Below are 20,435 nucleotides of genomic sequence, written 5' to 3' on the forward strand. Positions count from 1 at the left end.
TTACTACTATTTTCTTTTACTATAGTGAATGAGATGTAGAAGAACAGGAAGGCAGGCAAACGAGTCATAAGGGAGAGTCAGAGTAACACTATGTCTGAGAGGACTCAATCCCCCATTCCTGATTTAAAGATGAAGGGAACAGGATGCCTGTGTGGCTCAGTCGGTTGAGAGTATAATTCTTGATTTCAGCTCAGGTCATAATCCCACAATTTGTGAGATCAAGCCCTGTGTTGGCTCTGTGCTGAATTGCGGAAGCTGCTTGGGATTCTCTCTCTCTTCCTGTCTGCCCCTCCCCGACTCTGGCATGTGCATGTGCCTCTCTCTCTTTCAAAATAAATAAATAAACATTAAAAAAAAGATGAAGGGAAGCACCAGCCTGGGATGCAGGCAGCCTGATTTGTGATGAGCACTGGGTGCTGTAAGTGATAAATCACCTGAAATCAATGCTGCACTGTATGTTAACTAACTAAATAAATACACAAAAATAAATAAATAAATATATATATAAATAAATGCTGAGAATAATCCCAGTCTGACAGCCACCAAAGAAACAGTGACCTCAGTTCTAAAAGCACAAACAGAGTCTTGCCAAAACTGAAAAGACCCTGACAGCAGATTCATTCTAGGGTCTCCAAAAAGAAACATAGGGCTGCTGATAACCTCGATTCCACTGTTAGAAGACCTCAAGCACAGGAACCAGCTGAGACTTGATCCAGAGAAACTCTAAGATAATAAATGGGTGTTGTTTCAAGCTGCTAAAATTCTGGTAATTTTTTATGTACTAATAGAAAACAAATATAGGGGTGCCTGGGTGGCTCAGTCGGTTGGTTAAGCGTCCGACTTGGCTCAGGTCATGATCTCACAGTTCATGAGTTAAGCCCTATGTCAGGCTCTGTGCTGACGGCTCACAGCCTGGAGCCTGCTTCAGATTCTGTGTCTCCCTCTTTCTCTCTCTCTCTGCCCCTTCCCCACTTGTACTCTGTGTCTCTTTCTCTCAAAAATAAATATTAAAATTAAAACAAAAAAAAAGAAAATGAATGTAAACAAAAAAATGGCTAACTGCTATTTAATTACTCACCATAAGTTTCAACAACTATAGCTCAAAACTAAAATCAGTATATTTTTATTTTCAAAAATGAAAACTCACCATTTTTGATAAAGCAGATAATTCATTTCTTGATGTCTTTGTTTCCCTCAATACTTCAGTCACTACCTCTTCATTCTCCTCGATACTAACATTAACATTTTCTATTGCTGTATCGTAGTGACTATGTAGAGAATTCAGTTTATCTATCTCTCTCCTAGGAGAAAAAACACAGATGATTTTACCTACAATAAAAGGAAAATCATGTTTAAAACTGTATGTAAACTAGTTTTTGACTTAACAATGTAAGTCAATGGAATTTACCTATTCCTAAAATGACTCCCATCCCAAAGCAACTTCTGAAAAGTGACACTTAGGATCAAGAAGTGAGAAAAGTGGTGAGAAAAATTCACCAGGTGTATTTATGTTTCCAATGTAAAAACCTTAGAGAAAAGCAATTTCTAAATTATTTAAAATAATCATCTTTCGATTTGATTTCAGATGATAGACCTAAGAACTTTTGATTCAGAAGCTGGGTAGCAAAGCTATGGGAAGGTTAGAAAAAAAAAAAAAGAGGGGAAAAAAATGATGAGAAGATGTAGAAGTGAAAAGACCACACATCATTAAAGACCCAGTTTACTGTTTTATCTGTTCCCCAGCTATCTCAGCTAAGACTTTTCTACATCAGCAGAAAGCTAGCCAAACCTCACAAAAGTAAACAAACAAACCAACAAATAAATAAAGGGGTTTGCAACATGTATTAAGAAAATAACGATCAGATTTACATAAAAGCACAGAAATCAGTTATAGGTGACCAGGAAGAATCAACCTAAACTAAAACATGACAGAAATATTCTAAATACCTAAATAAAATGAGATCTGCCAATGAAATTCTAAGGAGGAATCTTTCAGAATATCAGTATCAAGTAAAAATATATTTTAAAAAGTGAAATATTAAATTAAATAAAGCATGCATATATGCAGAAATACATATATATGCAAATCCACTATGAAGATAGAAAAGCTAAAAACTCATATGCACTTAATACATCCTAGAAATACATAAAGAAAGCACTGACAGCATTATAAAAATAAACTGACTAGCATAAGATTTTAAAATATTTCTGTCAGAAAATGATAGATCAAGTAGAACAAAATAAGTAAAAGACTCCTTGTTATCACACTCCTGGTTGTTAGCAGGTTGACTCTCAAGGGTCATTGGACTGAGGCCTAGACTGTTTCCTTGCTATGTAGGCTTCTCTATAGAGCACCTCAAAACATGGCAGCTAAATTCATCAGAGAAAATAAACAATTGAGGACGAAATAGTCCTAGCAGGACAAAAGTCACAGTTTTTACAACCTAATCATAAATGATATTCCATGACTTTTGCTTTACTCTTTTATTAGAAGGCACTCACTGGATCTACCCCACATGCAAGAGGAGGTGATTTTAGAAGAAAATATCAAACGGAAGATGTCCCTGAAAGTCATGTCGGAAGCTGCTAATCAACCATAGAGCTCTTTGGCAATTTACATTTTTCATAGTTGGGAGGCTGGTGAGGTGATATTTATGGCTTTCACATTAGAACCAGAATATAAGAGAAATATATGGATAATATATAATATTATAATATTATATATATTCTTCTATAATATTCTTCTATAATATTCTTCTATTATATATATTCTTCTATAATATATAGAAGAAACTCTTTAGAAGGTTTGAAAATGTAGAAAATGTGAAAAAATGATCAAGAGGCATGGAAGATACAGTAAGAAAAACTAACATGCGTTTGAGTCCTAAAAGAAACAGAAAATGAGACCAAAGCATTGTTTGAAGAGATCATGACTGAAAATGCCCAGAGGAAATGATAATTATAATACACATGTTCAGTAAGACTAGAAGACTAACAAATCCCAACAGAATAAACATTGATCCACACCAAATGTATCTTAATGAAATCAAACTGACAAACTTTGAAAATCAAGAGATGATCTTAAAAACAGGCAATGGAAAAAATATGGAATGGTTTCAAAGCATTCAGTCAAAAGGCCAATATGCTTTTTAACAACAAAAATTAAAATTAGTTTATAGAATGATATATTTAATACATTAAGAGTCAATAAATAATCAAGAAATCTATGAAAATAGAAAATATCCTTCAAATAAAATCTCAGAAAATTTGGAATCAGCAGAATCTCACTTAAGAGTATAACCAAGGATCTACTCCAACTGTAAAGTACTTCCTGATAGAGTCTATGATGAAAAAGTCTATGAAGGAAAGAAGAACAAAGAAATAAGTTATTATGAGGGTAAATCCAAAAACCTTGATTGTTTAAAACAATAAAAATATTCTCATGGATTATAAAAATGAAATATCCCATAGTAACAGTTACAAATATTTAATTCAGTGGCAATGTGATTAACCACAGTAAAAATTTCCCTAACTCCTTTTCTTATCTAGAATGTTAACAATGTCTTTGGAGTCTGATAATCTAAGTGTGCATGTGGTAATTAATAGGATTTCTACAAAAAAAAAACAAAAAACAAAAAAACAAAAACACAGGAATAAAATTGTAATCACCAAACTAAAAAAAGAAAAAAAAAAAAAAACTAATGTGAAAGAAAGCAAAAAAAGAATAAGAAAAAAACATATGGGGCAAATACACAGTGTTTTAAGTCCAACTGTATTAGTGATTTGTGAATACATTTAATGGTCCACCATTAAAAATGTTTGCAACTGACAAGAACATCTATCTAGATAATGTTTACAAGAGATGTGCATAAAGTATAAAGACTCAAAAATATTGAAATTTAAAAATGAAAATATCTTCTAGATAAATATCAAAAAACAAAATTGATCAGGCTATGTTGATATCTTACTTGAGTTTAAGGCAAAAAGTATTCCAGGAATCAATTCACAATGATGAATAAGGTTCATCATCTCCCAGAAAGATACAATAGCTTTGAACTTGTATGAAACCTGAGAGAGCCTCAAGCTATACAAAGAAAAAAACTGATGGTATTAAAAAACATAGAAATGTGTGGAGATACACCATCATAGTAGGTGATTTTACCACACTTTTCTCAATAAAAGAAAAAGTAGTAAACTTAACCTAATGAAACAGTAATGGACAGTACATTCAATAAGTAAAGCACATAAGGAATATCTACCAAATAAATAAATAAATAAGTAAATAACAACCCAAGTCACTGAGCCAGAAATGAAGACTCAATAATTTTCAATAGGTTGAAACTATTTTACCTGGCTAAAACACAATTCTGCTGAAAAGCGATAATAAAAAATACTTATAAATTAGAAATACATCATGAAAAATTTTAATATACATGTTTTTAATAACCTATGGATTTCAGAAGAAATCAACATGAAAATCAGAAATGTAACTGAATGAAAACAAAGATATAACAAACCAGATGAACCACAAAAGTTATTTGTTTAGTAAAAATAGACAATATTTAAGCACATGTTGAAATAGACATTGAATGTGAAGAAATATAAACATCTTAATAAATGGATGTTATCTAGATCATATAATGTGGGGAATAAGCTTAGGAATTACCTGAATTTGCACTGATGGGTTAACAAGGCATAAAGAGTTAGAAAGCCATGGGATGAAAACATACAAATTAGGTAAATAAGACTAGGTAAACGGGGCAAAGGCCTCCAGTACGGGACAAGGTATAGGAATAGGAAATCTCAGGATGAAACATCCAAGATGAGGTAAACAAGATTAGGTATTCAGGGTGGAAATGCCCCCCAACTTAGTACAAGAGCAGAAAACTGTTTACACAGGAAGGAAGGACCAAACCAGGTATACAGGAAAACAGGACTTGAGACCACAGCACAGTAAAGTTGCCTAGAGGGGAACTAATTAGCAAGAGAAAGGTGCCTTGTTGACCCTCAGGTAATGTGCTTAGTCTTCCTTACCCCTAGACAAGTTTAGGTAAACAGAGGTAGGGCCTCATGTCTGCTGTAAACAACTTTCAGCTCAGTGCCAGAATTCTGTTTGTATTGACCCAACCCCCTAACACCGCCAGTCTTCAAAACCCCTTTTCCCCCATGCCTGTGAGTTATCGTTCACAGTTTCATTGTCTCTATCAAGAGACACTTCAATCAAGCTAGTAAGCCTTCTGATCCTAATAAAAGCAGAGCAAGGACCCTTACTCAGTCCTCCTGTCTCCTCTGGGACATTAGCCTCTCTCGCATTTTAATCCTGTGTTCTGCTCTTTTGCTGGACAAGACAAAACTCCAGACCCAGAGTCTATGACAATATAACTGTTTAAAATTTTGTTTTTCATTTTGATTATATTTAATTGATTCCATCTCCATAATGAATATGAATTTTCCTTTCTAAATCATTAACCACTCTGAACAAATAAAAATTGTATTATGTCACACTAAACCATAAAGAATTTACAGCCAACAAGAGGAATTAGAAGAATATCATACAACACAAATATATCAGAAACATAAAAAAAAAACATTCCAGTTACTAAAATGCAAAATATAGTCAACATATAATTCAAAATATTCCATTTTATTAGAAATCAAATAAGTGCAAGTTGAAATACTTGGATGTTATTTATAATTAATGCAAGGCTACATAAGTTGTTTTTAATACTATCCTGGAGATCCTATGCTGGAGATTTTGTTTAAAAAACATTTTTTTCAATGTTTAATTTTGAGAGAAAGATAGACAGAGGGTGCATGGGGGAGCGGGGAGAGAGAGGCAGACACAGAATCCGAAGCAGGCTCCAGGTTCTGAGCTGTCAGCACAGAGCCTGACATGGAGCTTGATCTCACAAACCATGAGATCATGACCTAAGCTGAGGTAGGATGCTCAAGTGACTGAGCCACACAGGCACCCCTGGAGATTTTGTTTTAAATAGTCATTTATGCACAGAGGTACCAGTTATATACATTTGTTATACCATATGTATAGACAATTTGATAATATGTATGAAGAGCTTTAAAATGACACAGAGAAAGGCTGGGAAAATGACAGAGTAGGAGAACACCAAGCTTGCCTCCTCCCGTGGATACAACTAGATAACATTCCTATCAGTGTAAATAACCCAGAAAAGACCTGAAAACTGGCAGAATAAACTCCACAACAAAAAGTAGAGAAAAGGTCACATCCAAGAAGGTAGGAAGGGAAGTGATGCATATTTAGAGCAAAACAGACCATGGCCATCCACGATGGCGAGGGAGCCAATGGTGTGGAAAAGGGCAAGAAACAGACTATCACACTGGGGAGCCCCCAAGGGGAACACAAATCCCCATAAATTTGGCTTTAAAAGCAAGAGGAGCCAGGGGTGCCTGGGTGGCTCAGTCAGCTAAGAGACCGACTCTTGGTTTCGGCTCAGGTCATGTTCTCACATTTCGTGAGTTCAAGCTCCGCATCAGGCTCCACTAATAGTGTGGAGTGGGGTTCTCTCTCTCTCCCTCTCTCTCTGCCCCTTCAGTGCTCTCTCTCTCTCCCTTTCTCTCTCTCTCTCAAAATAAATAAATAAACAAAAACAACAACAACAACAAAAACAAAAAAGCAAGAGGCTGAATCTTGTGAGTTCTTACAACTGCTGGGATTTAAAGTCTGAAATTTTAAAAATCAACAGGCTCTGCTATGGGAGAGCTTGGAGGGTGATAGGAATCTGAGTCCCTGCCCTTAAAGAACAGCAAGACAACTACCTGAGATACAGCATGGAAATAGCAGCTTGAAAAATGTCTGGTACATACAGGAGGGAGAATTATTACTCCTATCACAGCAGGTACCACAGAGGCAGGGATTACAGGAAAACATCTCCAGAAACAAAGGAGCCATTTCCCTCCCCTGCCTGGCAGCGTAAACACATGGCCACCTATAGGATACAGCACAGCAACAACATTCCCTCCCTAACTTGTCTATACCAAGCCCTGACCCCCCCCTATCTTTAGTGGATCTGTTCTTTCTAGTCATACCTGCCATGTCCCTACACTGTGGGGCTCTTCCCCCAGAAGACAGGTGCAAACCCCACGGAAACCAGGTCACTTACCAAAGCATTTTGCAGGGCCTAGGTTCTGGCAGCAAGGTTGGCAGGCCTCATTTTGCAAGCAGACCAGCACACATTTTGTTAAAATGCGCTCTGCCTAGACCCAACTAAACAGTGCCCATAACAAGCAAAGAAACCCTGTGAAAATGCCTGGACTGAAGGAAAAAGTGGTCAGAATACAAAAACCGCCACAGGATACACACATAGGAGACACTCCCTGAAGTGCCAGGTTCTGGGAACTGCACTTCAGGACTTCTTCTTTATAAGGCCATTACCTTCAAGAGCAGGAGATATCACTTACTTTCCTAATACAGAAACAAGCACAGAGAGTTAGACAAAATGTAGAGACAGAGGAATATGTCCCAAATGAAAGAACAAGACAAAACCACAGCAAGAAACCTAAGTGAAACTATATAAGTAATATGGCTAATAGAGAATTTAAAGTAATGATCATAAAGATACCCACTGGACTTAAGAAAAGAGTGGAGAACATCAGTGAGACCCTTAATGAAGAGATAAAAAAGAACCAATCAAAGATGAAGAACACAATAACAAATTAAAAGTATACTTGATAGAATAAATAGCAGGCTAGAGGAAGCATAGGAACAAATTAATGACCCAGAAGACAGAGTAATGGAAAGGAATCAAGCTGAGAAAGTGACAGAAAAAAGAATTATACGAATTGAGAATAGTCTTAGAGAACTCAATGACTCCATCAAATATAATAACATTTGCATTAAGGAGATCCCAGAAGAAGAAAGAGAGAAAAGGGGGAAGAAGATTTATTTGAAGAAATAAAAGCTGAAAACTTCTCTGGTCTGGGGAAGGAAACAGATACCTAGATCCAGAAGGCACAGAGACGCCCCCCTAAAATATCAACCCAAGGAGATCCACACCAAGACACAGAGTAATTAAAAAGGCAAAAAAAAAAAAAAATAGTGATAAAGACAGAATTTTAAAGTCAGCAAGAGAAAAGTAGACAGTTATACACAAGTGAAACCCCATAGAGCTAATAGTGAACTTCTCAGCATAAACTGTGCAGGTCAGAAGGGAGTGGCATGATATATTAAGGGAAACATCTGCAGCCAAGAATACTCTATCCAGAAAGGCTATCATTCCAAATAGCAGTAGAGACAAAGAGTTTCTCAGACAAACAAAAACTAAAGGAGTCATGACCACTAAACCAGCCTTACTAAAGAGGACTCTGAGTGGAAAGGAAAGACCATAAGTAAGAGTATGTAAAATAGTAATCACAAAATCAGTAAAAACAAGTGTTTCCATAAAAAACAGTCCAGGGATTCACAAAATAAAAATATAAAATATGACACTATACACACAACTAAAACATGGATGGGAGAGGAGTTAAGAATGAGTTCAAACTTAAGCAACCATAAATTTGATATACACTGCAATATGCATAAGATGTTATATACAAACCTCATGGTAACCACAAATCAAAAACCAGTAATAGATACACAAAGAATAAAGAGAAAGGAATCCAATAGATATGCGAAGAATAAAGAGAAAGGAATATCATCAAAGAAAGATAACAAGGTATGAAAGAAGCAAGAGAAGGACCAGGGAAAATCTACAATAGAAATCATAAAACAAGTACCAAAATGGCAATTTGTACAATCTATCAATAATTACTTTCAATGTAAATGGACTAAACACTCCAAAGAACAACACAGGGTAACAGAGTAGATTAAAAACCAAGACCCATCTATATGCTGTTTACAAGAGACTCATTTCAGACCTAAAGACACATGCAGATTGAAAATGAGGTGATAAAGAAATATTTATCATGCAAATGGATGTCAAAAGAAAGCTGGGGTAGCAATACTTGTATTAGACAAAATAGATTTTAAAACCAAGACTGTAACAAGAGACAAAGAAGGGCACTATATAATAATAAAGGGGACAATCTAACAAGAAGATACAACAATTGTAAATATTTATGCACCCAACATGGAAGTACCCAAACACATAAAGCAGTTAATAGAAAACATAATTGAACTAATATATATTAATACAGTAATAGTACGGGACTTTAACACTCCTCTTACGGCGGCAGACAGATCATTCAAACAGAAAATCAACAAGGAAACAGTACCTTTGAATGACACACTGGAATAGATGGATTTAACAGATATATTCAGAACATTCCATCCTCAAAAGCAGAATACACATTCTTTTCAAGTGCACACAAATACTCTCCAAAACAGATCACTTTTAGGCAACAAACCAAGTCTCAACAAATTAAAAAAGATCAAAGTCATACCATACATCTTTTCTGACCACAACACTAGGAAACTAGAAACCAACCACAGGAAAAAATCTGGAAAGACCACAAATACACAGAGGTTAAATAACATGTTACTAAACAATGAATGCGTTGACTGAGAAATCAAAACAGAAATAAATTACATGGAAACAAATGAAAATGAAAACAAAAGGATCCAAAATCTTTGGGATGCAGCAAAAGTGGTTTCAACCAGGAAATATACAGCAATGCAGGCCTACTCAAGAACCAAGGAAAAAATCAAATAGACAATCTAACTATACACATAAAGCATCTATAAAAGAGCCGCAAACAATATTTAAAACCAGGAGAAGGAAGGAAATAAGAAAGACTAGAGCAAAAATAAATGATACAGAAACTAAAGGAAAAAAAATGAACAAACAAACAAAAACATTTGAACAGATCAATGAAACCAGGAGTTGGCTTTTCAAATGATCAACGAAATTGATAAATCTCCATCCAGGCTCATCAAAACGAAGAAAAAAGGAAGAGAGGACTCAAATAAACAAATCATAAATTAAAGAGGAGAAGTAACAACCAACACCACAGAAATACAAATAATTTTAAGAGAATATTATGAAAAATCATATGCCAACAAATCACATATATCCTAGAAGAAATGGATACATTTCTAGAAACATATTACCTGCCAAACCCAAAACAGGAAGAAATAAAAAAATTTGAACATCTCAATGACCATCAAGGAAACTGAATCAGTAACCAAAAACTCCCTCTGCCCCTCTCCCACTCACACACGTGCAGTCTCTCTCATAAATAAATAAACATTAAAAAATATATTTAAAAAAACCTCCCAACAAACAAAGTCCAGGACCAGACTTCTTCAGAGGTGAATTCTACCAAACATAAAAAGAAGAGTTAATACCTAATCTTCTTGAACTATTCCAAAAAATAGAATATGAAGAAAAACTTCCAAATCCATTCTATGAGGCCAGCATCACCCTGATACCAATATTAGACAGCACAAAGAGAGAGAGAGAGAGAGAGAGAGAGAGAGAGAGAGAGAGAGAGGGAGAGAGAATGAATTACAAGCCAGTATCTCCAATAAACACAGATGCGAAAATTCTCAACAAAATACTAGCAAAGCAAATCCAACAATACAGTAAAAAAAATAATTCACCACATCAAGTGGGATTTATTCTTGGAATGCAAGGTGTTTAATATTCAAAATCAATCAACGTGATACATCAATAAGAGAAAGGGTAAAAACAATTTCAAGAGATGAAGAAAAAGCATTTGACAAAGTACAACATTCATTCATGATAAAAATCCTCAACAAAGTAAATTTAGAGGGAACATACCTCAACATAATTAGGCCTTATATGAAAAATGCACAGTGAACATCATACCCAATGGGGAAAAACTGAGAGCTCTTCTCCTATGGTCAGGAACAAGACAAGGATGTCCACTCTCACCACTTTTATTCAGCACAGTACAGCAATCAGACAACAAAAGGTCAGAGCAATCAGAAAACAAAAAGAAATAAAAGACATCCAAAATTTTAAGAAAGAAGTAAAACTCTCACTATTTGCAGATGACATGATACAATATACAGAAAACGCTGAAATTTCACCAAAATAACACTAGTTCTGATAAATGAATTCAGTAAAGTCACAGCATACAACATCAATGGGCAGAAATTCTATATACTAATAATGAAGCAGCAGAAAGAGAAATTAATAATCCCATTTACAACTGCACCAATGATAAGATAACTAAGAATAAACTTAACTAAAGTGGTGAAAGACCTGTACTCTGAAAAGTATAAAACACTGATAAAAGAAATTGAAGATGAAACAAAGAAATGGACAAACCATACTCATGGATTGGAAGACCAAATATTGTTAAAATGTCTATACCACCCAAAACAATCTATACATTTAATGCAATTCCCATCAAAATACTAAGAGCAGTTTTCACAGGACTGTAACAAGAAATTCTAAAACTTGTATGGGGCCACAAAGACTCCAAAAAAGCCAAAGCAATCTTGAAAAGGAAAAGCAACACTACAGGTATCACAGTTCCAGACTTCAAGTTATATTACAAAGCTGTAGTAATCAAAACAGTATGGTACTGGTACAAAAATAAACACATAAATCAATGGAAGAGAGTTGAAAACCCACAAATCAACCTGCCAATTATATGATCATTACTTTTCAACAAAGGAGGAATAAATATACAAAAAGTCTCTTTAACAAATGGTGTTGGGAAAACTGGTCAGCTACATGCAAAAGAATGAAACTGAGTCATCCTTACACCATACACAAAAGAAACTCAAATGGTTTAAAGACCTAAGTGTGAGACCTGAATCCATAAAAATCCTAGAAGATGGCATAGGCAGTAATTTCTCTGACATTGGCCATACCAGAATTCTTCTAGATAGGTCTCCCAAGGCATGGTAAATAAAAACAAAAATAAACTACTGGAATTACATCAAAATAAAAAGCTTTCGCACAGTAAAGGAAACAATCAACAAAACTAAAAGGCAATCAACTGAATGGGAGAAGATATTTGCAAATGGCATATGATAAAGGGTTAGAATTGCAAAATATATGAACTGATAGAACTCAACACCCAAAAAACAAATAATCCAATTAAAAATGGACAAAAGACATGAACAGACATTTCTGCAAAGAAGACATAAAGATGACCAACAGACACATGAAAAGATGCTCAACATCATTCATCATCAGAGAAATGAAAATCAAAACAACAAATAAGATATCACCTTACACCTATCAAAATGGCTAAAATAAAAAACACAAGAAACAACAGGTGTTGGCAAGGATGTGGAGAAAAAGGAACCCTCTTACACTGCTGGTGGGAATGCAAAATGGTATAGCCACTATGGACAATAGTATGGAGGTTCCTCAAAAAGTTAAAAATAGAACTACTCTACAGTCCAGTAATTGCACTACTGGGTATTTACTACCAAAATACAAAAGCACTAATTCAAAGGGATACATGCACCCCTATGTTTATTGCAACATCATTCATAGACAAATTACGGAAGGAGCCCAAGTATCCATTGATAGATGAATGGATAAAGATGTAGTGTGTGTGTGTGTGTGTGTGTGTGTGTGTGTGTGTGTGTGTGTATATATATATATATATATATATATATATATATATATATATATATATACATACAGTGGAATATTATTCAGTCATAAAAGGGAATGAAGTCTTGCCATTAGCAACAACATGGATGGAGCTAGAGAGTATCATACTAAGCAAAATAAGTCAGAAAGACAAATACAATAATTTTACTCTTATGTGGAATTTAAGAAACAAATGAGTAAAGGAAGAAAAAAGAGAGAGAGAAACCAGGAAACAGACTCTTAACTACAGAGAACAAACTAATGATTAACATAGGGTGTGTGTATGGGGGGGGATAGGTAAAACGGGGGATTAAAAAACATACTTATCATAATGAGCACCAAGTAATGTACAGAATTGTTGAATCACTATACTGTATGCCTAAAAATAATATAATACTATATATTAATAGTGTAATTAAAATAAAAAACCTAATATAAAATAAAATAAATTGACAGAAAAATAGTGCTTAGGAATTCATACACATATATTTACATATGTAAAAAACATGTCTTAATTTACATATAAACATACTGATAAGATAAATATGGGTGATTTAGATTCTTTCCTTTCTCTTTATCTGATATTTTATACAGGAATATAAATTAAATTTTAATCAATATTTTTGTTCAAAATGCTGTAAGCAGCATTTGTGAAAAATTCTTACTTGTAGGCTTCTAGGCTTGCTTCATCATTATGAATATCTTTTTCCATGTCTTGTTTCATTTGTTTAGCCTTCAATTTGGCATTCTTATAGTTTTCTATAGCTTCTGCAAGTTCTTCCTGAATTTGTTTGTATAATTCCATTACCTAGAAATGAAAAATATTGTTAATATATACACTTAGTAATTAAAAGAATCAAGCAAGAGTAAGATCAGAGAAAAGACTTAAATTTAGAGTTGTTCTGATTTTTTTTTTAAAGTTCTTTACATCAGTTTCCTCCCATATTTAGTCTATTGAGCACAGTAAAGTTTCAGGTTTGCATTAGCCTGAAAGACATCAATGCTAGAAATGTATAAAAGTTACTGAAGAAAATAACTTCAATATCCCAGGTAACATGAGCAAAATAAAAGAATTATCTTTTCACCTATAGGAGAATTGCTACTTTTTGCTATTTTTATCACTGAGACAATATTACTTCATTGTAGAAAAACCAGAAAACACAGATGGAAAAATAAATAAAATCACCTGTAATTCTCTCAGGAATAACCACTATTAATGAAAGGGTCCAAAATATTCCATTGTTATTGTTTTTATTAATTATCAAATATAAACAATCTCCCTTCTCTCTCCAGTTCTCCCCCCCCTTTTTTTTTTTTTGTCACTGCTGGAAAGTTAGAGGGAGAGGAAGAGAAAGCACTAGGGAGTGAACAATCCTTTCCCCAGTGGGTAAAGTGGTGGACTGAAATGAAGCAAGTGCCTCCTGGAAAAAGCAATAATGTTCATTAATTTCTAGAATAGCACAGATGGTAGTAACCTCTACAAGACTCCCCTTTAGGAACAGGAGTCTGGGCATATGTATCTTAGCAGAGAGCAAGGAGTATGCAGGGACGATGAGCTAAGCAAACAAGAGGTCAGGAAACATAACAGAATTCCTAATATCAAATATCCCATGTCCAACCTGTCAGTACCTTTAGAAGAGGTAACCTGTAGGCATTGCTGGGGTGGTGGGCTCCCTGTCGAGAACGAGACAAATTCATCTCAAGGGCAAGCTCTGGATTGGGCCCATGTGGCACTGGCATATCCTTCCCCCATTGATACTCCAGCCGATTGTGTAGAATACTCTTGTGGCTCTATGGTGTTATGGGGCCAAGCTGCTTGATGAATTTGAAGGCAACAATGAGGCTGTGAGCTTGATTTGCAAGTAGCTATGCACTAGGGCTCAAGTACATTGGCTAGAGGTCTTGCATCATTTAAGCAATTGGTTATTTCAGCAGGCCTCTAGCCAGGACCTCAAAACTGAGTCAAGACAGGGGCACCTGGGTGGCTCAGTCAGTTGGGTGTCTGACCTCAGCTCAGGTCATGATCTCAAGGTCTGTGAGTTCCAGCCCCACATTGGGCTCTGTGCTGACAGCTCAGAGCCTGGAGCCTGCTTCAGATTCTGTGTCTCCCTCTCTCTCTCTCTGCCCCTCTGCCCCTCCCCCACTTGTACTCTGTCTCTCTCTGTGTCTCAAAAATAAATAAATGTAAAAAAAAAAAAGTTTTTTTTTTAAAAACTGAGTCAAGACAGCAGAATAAAACAAAACAAATTTATATGATAAATGACTATAAACAAAACACTACATTATACTCTCCCCTAGCAATCACAATCTGTTTTCTGTCTTACAGACTTACGTATTCTGGATTTTCCATACCAATAAAATCATAAAGCATGTGATCTTTTGTATTTGGCTTCTTTATTTAGCATAATCCTTCAAAGTTGATTTATGTTGTGACATGTATCAGTATTTCATTTCCTTTTATTTCTTCCTATGGTATAGATATATCACATTTTGTTTGGTCGTTAATCCGACGATGAACACTGGGCTATTTCCACCTTTTGGCTAATATAAACAGTGCTGCTATGAATATTTATGTAAAAACTTTTGGCTTTGTTCTTTAAATATCAGTTTTCAATTCTTTGTGGTATATAATCCTCAAGAGCAGAACTGCTGCTAGAGCATATAGTAATTCTACGTTAACCCTTTTGAAGAAATGCCAAAGTCTTCCACAGCATCTGCAACCATTTTACTTTCGCACCAGCAAAGTACCACAGTTCCAATTTTCTCCACACAGACACCAAAACTTGTTATTTTGTTGTGAGTGGTATCACATTGGGGTTTTTGTTTGTATCTCCGTAATGACGAATGATGTTGAGCCTCTATCGTTTCATACATTTGCTGCCCATTTGTATGTATGTCTTTTGGAGATAATCTATTCAAGTCCTTTGCCCACTCTAATTGGGCTGTATGCCCTGATTTGTCGCATTTAAAAAGTTCTTTATATATTTTAGATACTATGTCCTTTCTGAATGTATAATTTACAATTGCTTCTCTCTCATTGTTTTTGTTTTTTTACTTTTTTGATAGTACCCTTTATCTTTTTTGCTTTTTTAATTGATATATAGTTGACACCCAAAGTTAAATTACTTTCAGGTGTATGACATAGTGATTCAACAAGTCTATACGTTATCCTATGCTCACAAGTGTAGCTGTCACCATACAATGTTTTTACAATATCATTGACTCTACAACCTATGCTGTACCTTGTATCTCAGCGACTTATTTATTCTGTAAATGGAAGCCTGTACCTCCCATTCTTCATCATCCACTTGCCTATCCCTCTACCCCCACCCCTCTGGCAGCCATCAGTTTGTTCCCTGTATTTACAGGTCTGTTCCTGCTTTCTGTTTGTTGTATTTCTCGGATTCCACATAGAAGTGAAATAATACAGGATTTGTCTTTCTCTGACTGGTTAATTTCACTTAGCATAATATCCTCTAGAGGTCCATCTATGTTGGTGCAAATGGCAAGATCTCATCATTTTTATGGCTGATATTCTACTGTATATACATGTACCACATCTTCTTTATCCATTGACCTATCAATGGACACTGAGGTTATTTCCATATCTTGGCTAATGTAAATAATGTTGCTATAAACACAGGGGTGCATATATCTTTTTATAGGGTTTTGTTTTCTTGGGGTAAATACTCAGTAGTGGAGCTACTGGATCATATGGTATTTCTATTTTTAATGTTTTGAGTAACTTCCATATTGTTTGCCACAGTGGTGTCCCAATTTATATTCCTACCAACAGGGCATGAGGGTTCCTTTTTCTCCATATTCTTGTCAACACTTGCTCCTTTTTGTCTTTTTTATTCTAGCCATTCTGACAACTATAAGGTGATAACTTATTGCAGTTTTTTCACTCCCCTGATGATTAGAGATGTGAAGCATCTTTTCATGCATCTATCGACCATCAGGCTGTCTTCTTTGGAAAAATGTCTATTCAGGTCTTCTGACCACCTTTCAATTGTATTACTTGTTTTTCTGGTGTTGAGTTATGAAAGGTCTTCACATATTTTGAATATTGACCTTTTATCAGATACTGATGGTGCCCCTTAAGCACAAACGTTTTTCATTTTTTAAATAAGATACAATTAACATATAAGTTTCAAGTATAAAACATAATTATTCAATGTTTCTCTATATTGTGAGATGATCATCACAGTAAGTCCAGTTAACATCCATCACCACACATAGCTAGATGTTTTTTGTGATGAGAACTTTTAAGATGTACTCTCAGCAACTTATAAATATGCGGTACAATATTATAACTATAGTCACCATTGCTACACATTAAATCCCTCTGATTTATGTATGTTATAACTAGAAGTTTATCTATTGACTCCTTTTTCATTCATCTTCTAACCCCTGCTGCCTGTGGCAACCACCAATCTGTTGTCTATGACTATGAAATTGTATTTTATTTTGTTTCTTTTGATTCCACATATAAATGAGATTATATGATATTTGTCTTTCTCTGTCTGACTTATTTCGCTCATCATAATGTCCTCAAGGTCCATCCCTGTTGTTGCAAATGGCAAGATCTCATTCTTTTCTGGCTGAGTAAAAATCCACTGTATGTATATACCACATCTTCTTTATCCAGCCATCCACTGATAGACACTTAGATTGTTTCAATATCTTGGTTATTATAAATAACGCAGCAATGTACCAGGGGGTGCACATATGTTTTCAAGTTAGTGTTTTTCTCTTCTAACAAATATCCAGAAGTGAAATGGTTGAGTTATATGACAGTTCCATTCTTAATTTTCTGAGAAACTTCCATACTGTTTTCCACAGCGGTTGCACAAATTTACATTCCCACCAACAGTACACAAGGGTTCCCTTTTCTCCACATCTTTACCAACACTTATTATTTCGTGTCTTTCTGATAATAGCCATTCTGACAAGTATGAAATGATATCTTCCTGTGGTTTTGATCTGCATTTCCCTGATGATTAGTGATGCTGAGAATCTTTTCATGTACTTGTTGGCTATCTGTATGTCTTCTTTGGAAAAATATTTATTCAGGTCTTCTGCCCAATATTTTTTTCAGGTTGTCTCTGCTAAGTTCTTTATTTCAGATATTAACCCCTTATCAGATTTGTGATTTGCAAATATTTTCTCCCATTCAGCAGACTGTCTTTTCATTTTGCTGGTGGTTCCTCTTGCCGTGCAAAAGCTTTTCACGGTGATTTAGCCCCACTTGCTTGTTTTTGCCTTTGTTAGCTTTGCTTTAGGTGTCAAATCCAAGACAGCAAGTAAAAGGAATAAACTAGATATCTCTGTATCAACAATAGTTTGATATCTTAAAAAAATCAGATTAAAAAACAACTTGCAGAAAGTTATACGTTTGATACTATTTAAAGAATGAAAAAGAAACCATGTATTGTGCTAAAATACATATATATGTATAAAAATATACAACTTTCACCTAGAAACAGAATTTCATGATAAGGTTGTCTTCAGAGAGCGAGGGAGGAAAATGGACTGGTTGAGGAAAATACAGAACACATTTAGCAACTCTAAATAATCAAAAGTAATGGCAGGTATAAATGTGCTCACTTAATGGCAGGTATAAATACTTTATTTTTCTATACTTGCTCATTTAATGGAAGGTATAAATACTTTATTTTTCTATAACACAATCCCACAATAAGAGTGTTAAATATTAACTAATCATTGAAAATATTTTATACTTTATTATCATAAACAATGAAAGTGACTGATATATATTTGCCTTCTTCTGCAATTCAATTTACAACTTCAAATATTACCATGTTGTTTTAAATCTCCAAAATTTTATTAATAAGTTGACTATTACCCCTAAGTATAAAAGTACACTTATACCCCTAAGTATAAAAGGAAAGAAGACACAGTTTAAATGAATATCAAATGACTGTATTGTGTGTAGTATAATATTCCTTTGGGAAATAAGTAGCAGGTCAATTTTCAATGAAAATGAAACATTTAAAGACGCTAATTTCTTTTAGCTGAAACATTTTTTATAACTATCTATAAATCTGTAAGATACATATCCATTAATTTACCTCAAATTTTTTTAGATACAATTCTTTCAGAGCTTCAAGTTCTTGGTTCTGCTTTGAGTTAATTAGAGGACCGCATGCATTCATGTAGTCTGTGTCTGCTTGAAGCTTTGCATTAGCTTCTTCCAATTTCACCTTTTGTTCCTCAAAATGTTTTAGCTGATAAGCTCTATCTTCAAGATGCCATCGTAATTCTACAATATCTCTCAAATAGGCCTCATGTTCTAGACATACAATAACAAAAGAAAATCTGATTTTAAAACAAAAGCTCCAGAAGGCAATCTTTATTTGTAAAAGAGAAATATGAAATACTTTAGATTCCAAAATTACTTATCTGTGAAGCTTCCTAAATTTAATATGAATTATTTTAGTATTGCCTTATAAAATATATTGCTTTCATCATTTATCATCAAAGGGATTAAAATATATGTATTATAAGATAATAATTGTACAAATCCTGCTTATAACAACCAATGTATATACAGGGTTACATACAACCACTCTATGTAATTACAAAATGAGAAAAACTGCAAGAGTAGAGGCCTTTAAAATCATCTAGAAGTAAAACGATGAGATAGGAGTTATAAATATCAGAAAGAAAAAGGAAAAAAATAAGTACGATTTTCTGTTGATACAATTATATATCAAAACACAAAAGAATCAACTAAAACTTACAGGTCAGTAATATGAGCTATTAAAAAAGTGGCTATAAGCCATATTTAAAAAGTGGCTATAAGCCATATTTAAAAAGTGGCAGTAAGTCACTGAGTTCCAAAGCATTTGTTACAAAGAATTATTATGGTAATATCTGACTAATTCACATGACAAAACACTGCAAAACAAAATTAGAAGATTTAACATTGTGTTATTACTGAGGTCTTCTTCCACAGTAGAAGCATTCTTGTGAGCATTTATATGGGACACAATTATCTTCCTACTCCATCCTTTCTCCAATCATAGGGAAGTACCAATGGAGCCAGGAATGTAGGTTAAGGGAAAGACAGAGAATCTAAAGAAACAGGTACAATGAGAGTACCAGGGGAATCTGAGTCATTAGTTCATTTGTGCTTTCAGACGCTGCTTGAGTATAATAAATATAGTATATGTACTCTCCTTTATTTTTTTAAAATTTTTTTAATGTTTATTTATTTTTGAGAGAGAGAGAGAGAAAGAGAGAGAGAGCAGGAGAGGGGCAGAGAGCAAGGGAAACACAGAATCTGAAGCAGGCTACAGGCTTCTGGCTGTCAGCACAGAGCCCAATGCGGGGCTCGAACTTGTGAACTGCAACTTATTTCTGGTTATCTTTTTTGATAGGAAAATGAAAAGACATTTGCTAGATTATTGGCTGCATAGTGCCAGTGGCTGTCATTCTGGGGAGGAGGATGCAGTGACCAAGTAGGGTTATAAATACCACACCCTCATTCTTCTCCATTATCTCCCTTGGTCTCTTACCACTGAACCCGTTGGTTGCACTAGCAGGAAGCCAGAGTACCAAAAATATCTTTGATGCAGTCTATTATGAATAAGCTTCATGGACCAAAACACAAAAGATACAAGCATGAGCAGGCTGGTTAGGGGGATGGATGGATCTGGAGGAGTTACCACAAGATATCTAGACAAATTGAATGTCCTTAATTTTCTTAAAATTGTAAGTAGAATTTTTTATAATAAATTATCCAAAATTCTTTAAACATCATATTTAATATTAAGGCTGTTAAGGAGATTAAAAGTTTTTCCTGTCACATAAATTGGAGACTTTGAGAATTTAAAGACTACATGAATATAT

General features: G+C 34.6%; 1 protein-coding gene across 3 annotated transcripts in view; it reads right to left on the reverse strand.

The window, feature by feature from the left end:
* Positions 1-20,435, reverse strand: part of CCDC178 (coiled-coil domain containing 178) — a 441,055-nt gene that overhangs the window by 321,815 nt on the left and 98,805 nt on the right. For all 3 annotated transcript variants that reach the window (XM_019465445.2, XM_019465447.2, XM_019465449.2), the window contains 3 exons: positions 18,653-18,873; positions 13,223-13,365; positions 1,148-1,301 (listed from right to left, as the gene is read on the reverse strand). In XM_019465445.2, the coding sequence (XP_019320990.2) occupies positions 1,148-1,301; positions 13,223-13,365; positions 18,653-18,873 (518 nt within the window). The remainder of the gene's footprint in view (positions 1-1,147; positions 1,302-13,222; positions 13,366-18,652; positions 18,874-20,435) is intronic.

The sequence above is a fragment of the Panthera pardus genome, unplaced genomic scaffold, assembly GCF_024362965.1.
Source record: "Panthera pardus isolate Hobbes unplaced genomic scaffold, ASM2436296v1 HiC_scaffold_15, whole genome shotgun sequence".
Classification (NCBI taxonomy): Eukaryota; Metazoa; Chordata; class Mammalia; order Carnivora; family Felidae; genus Panthera; species Panthera pardus.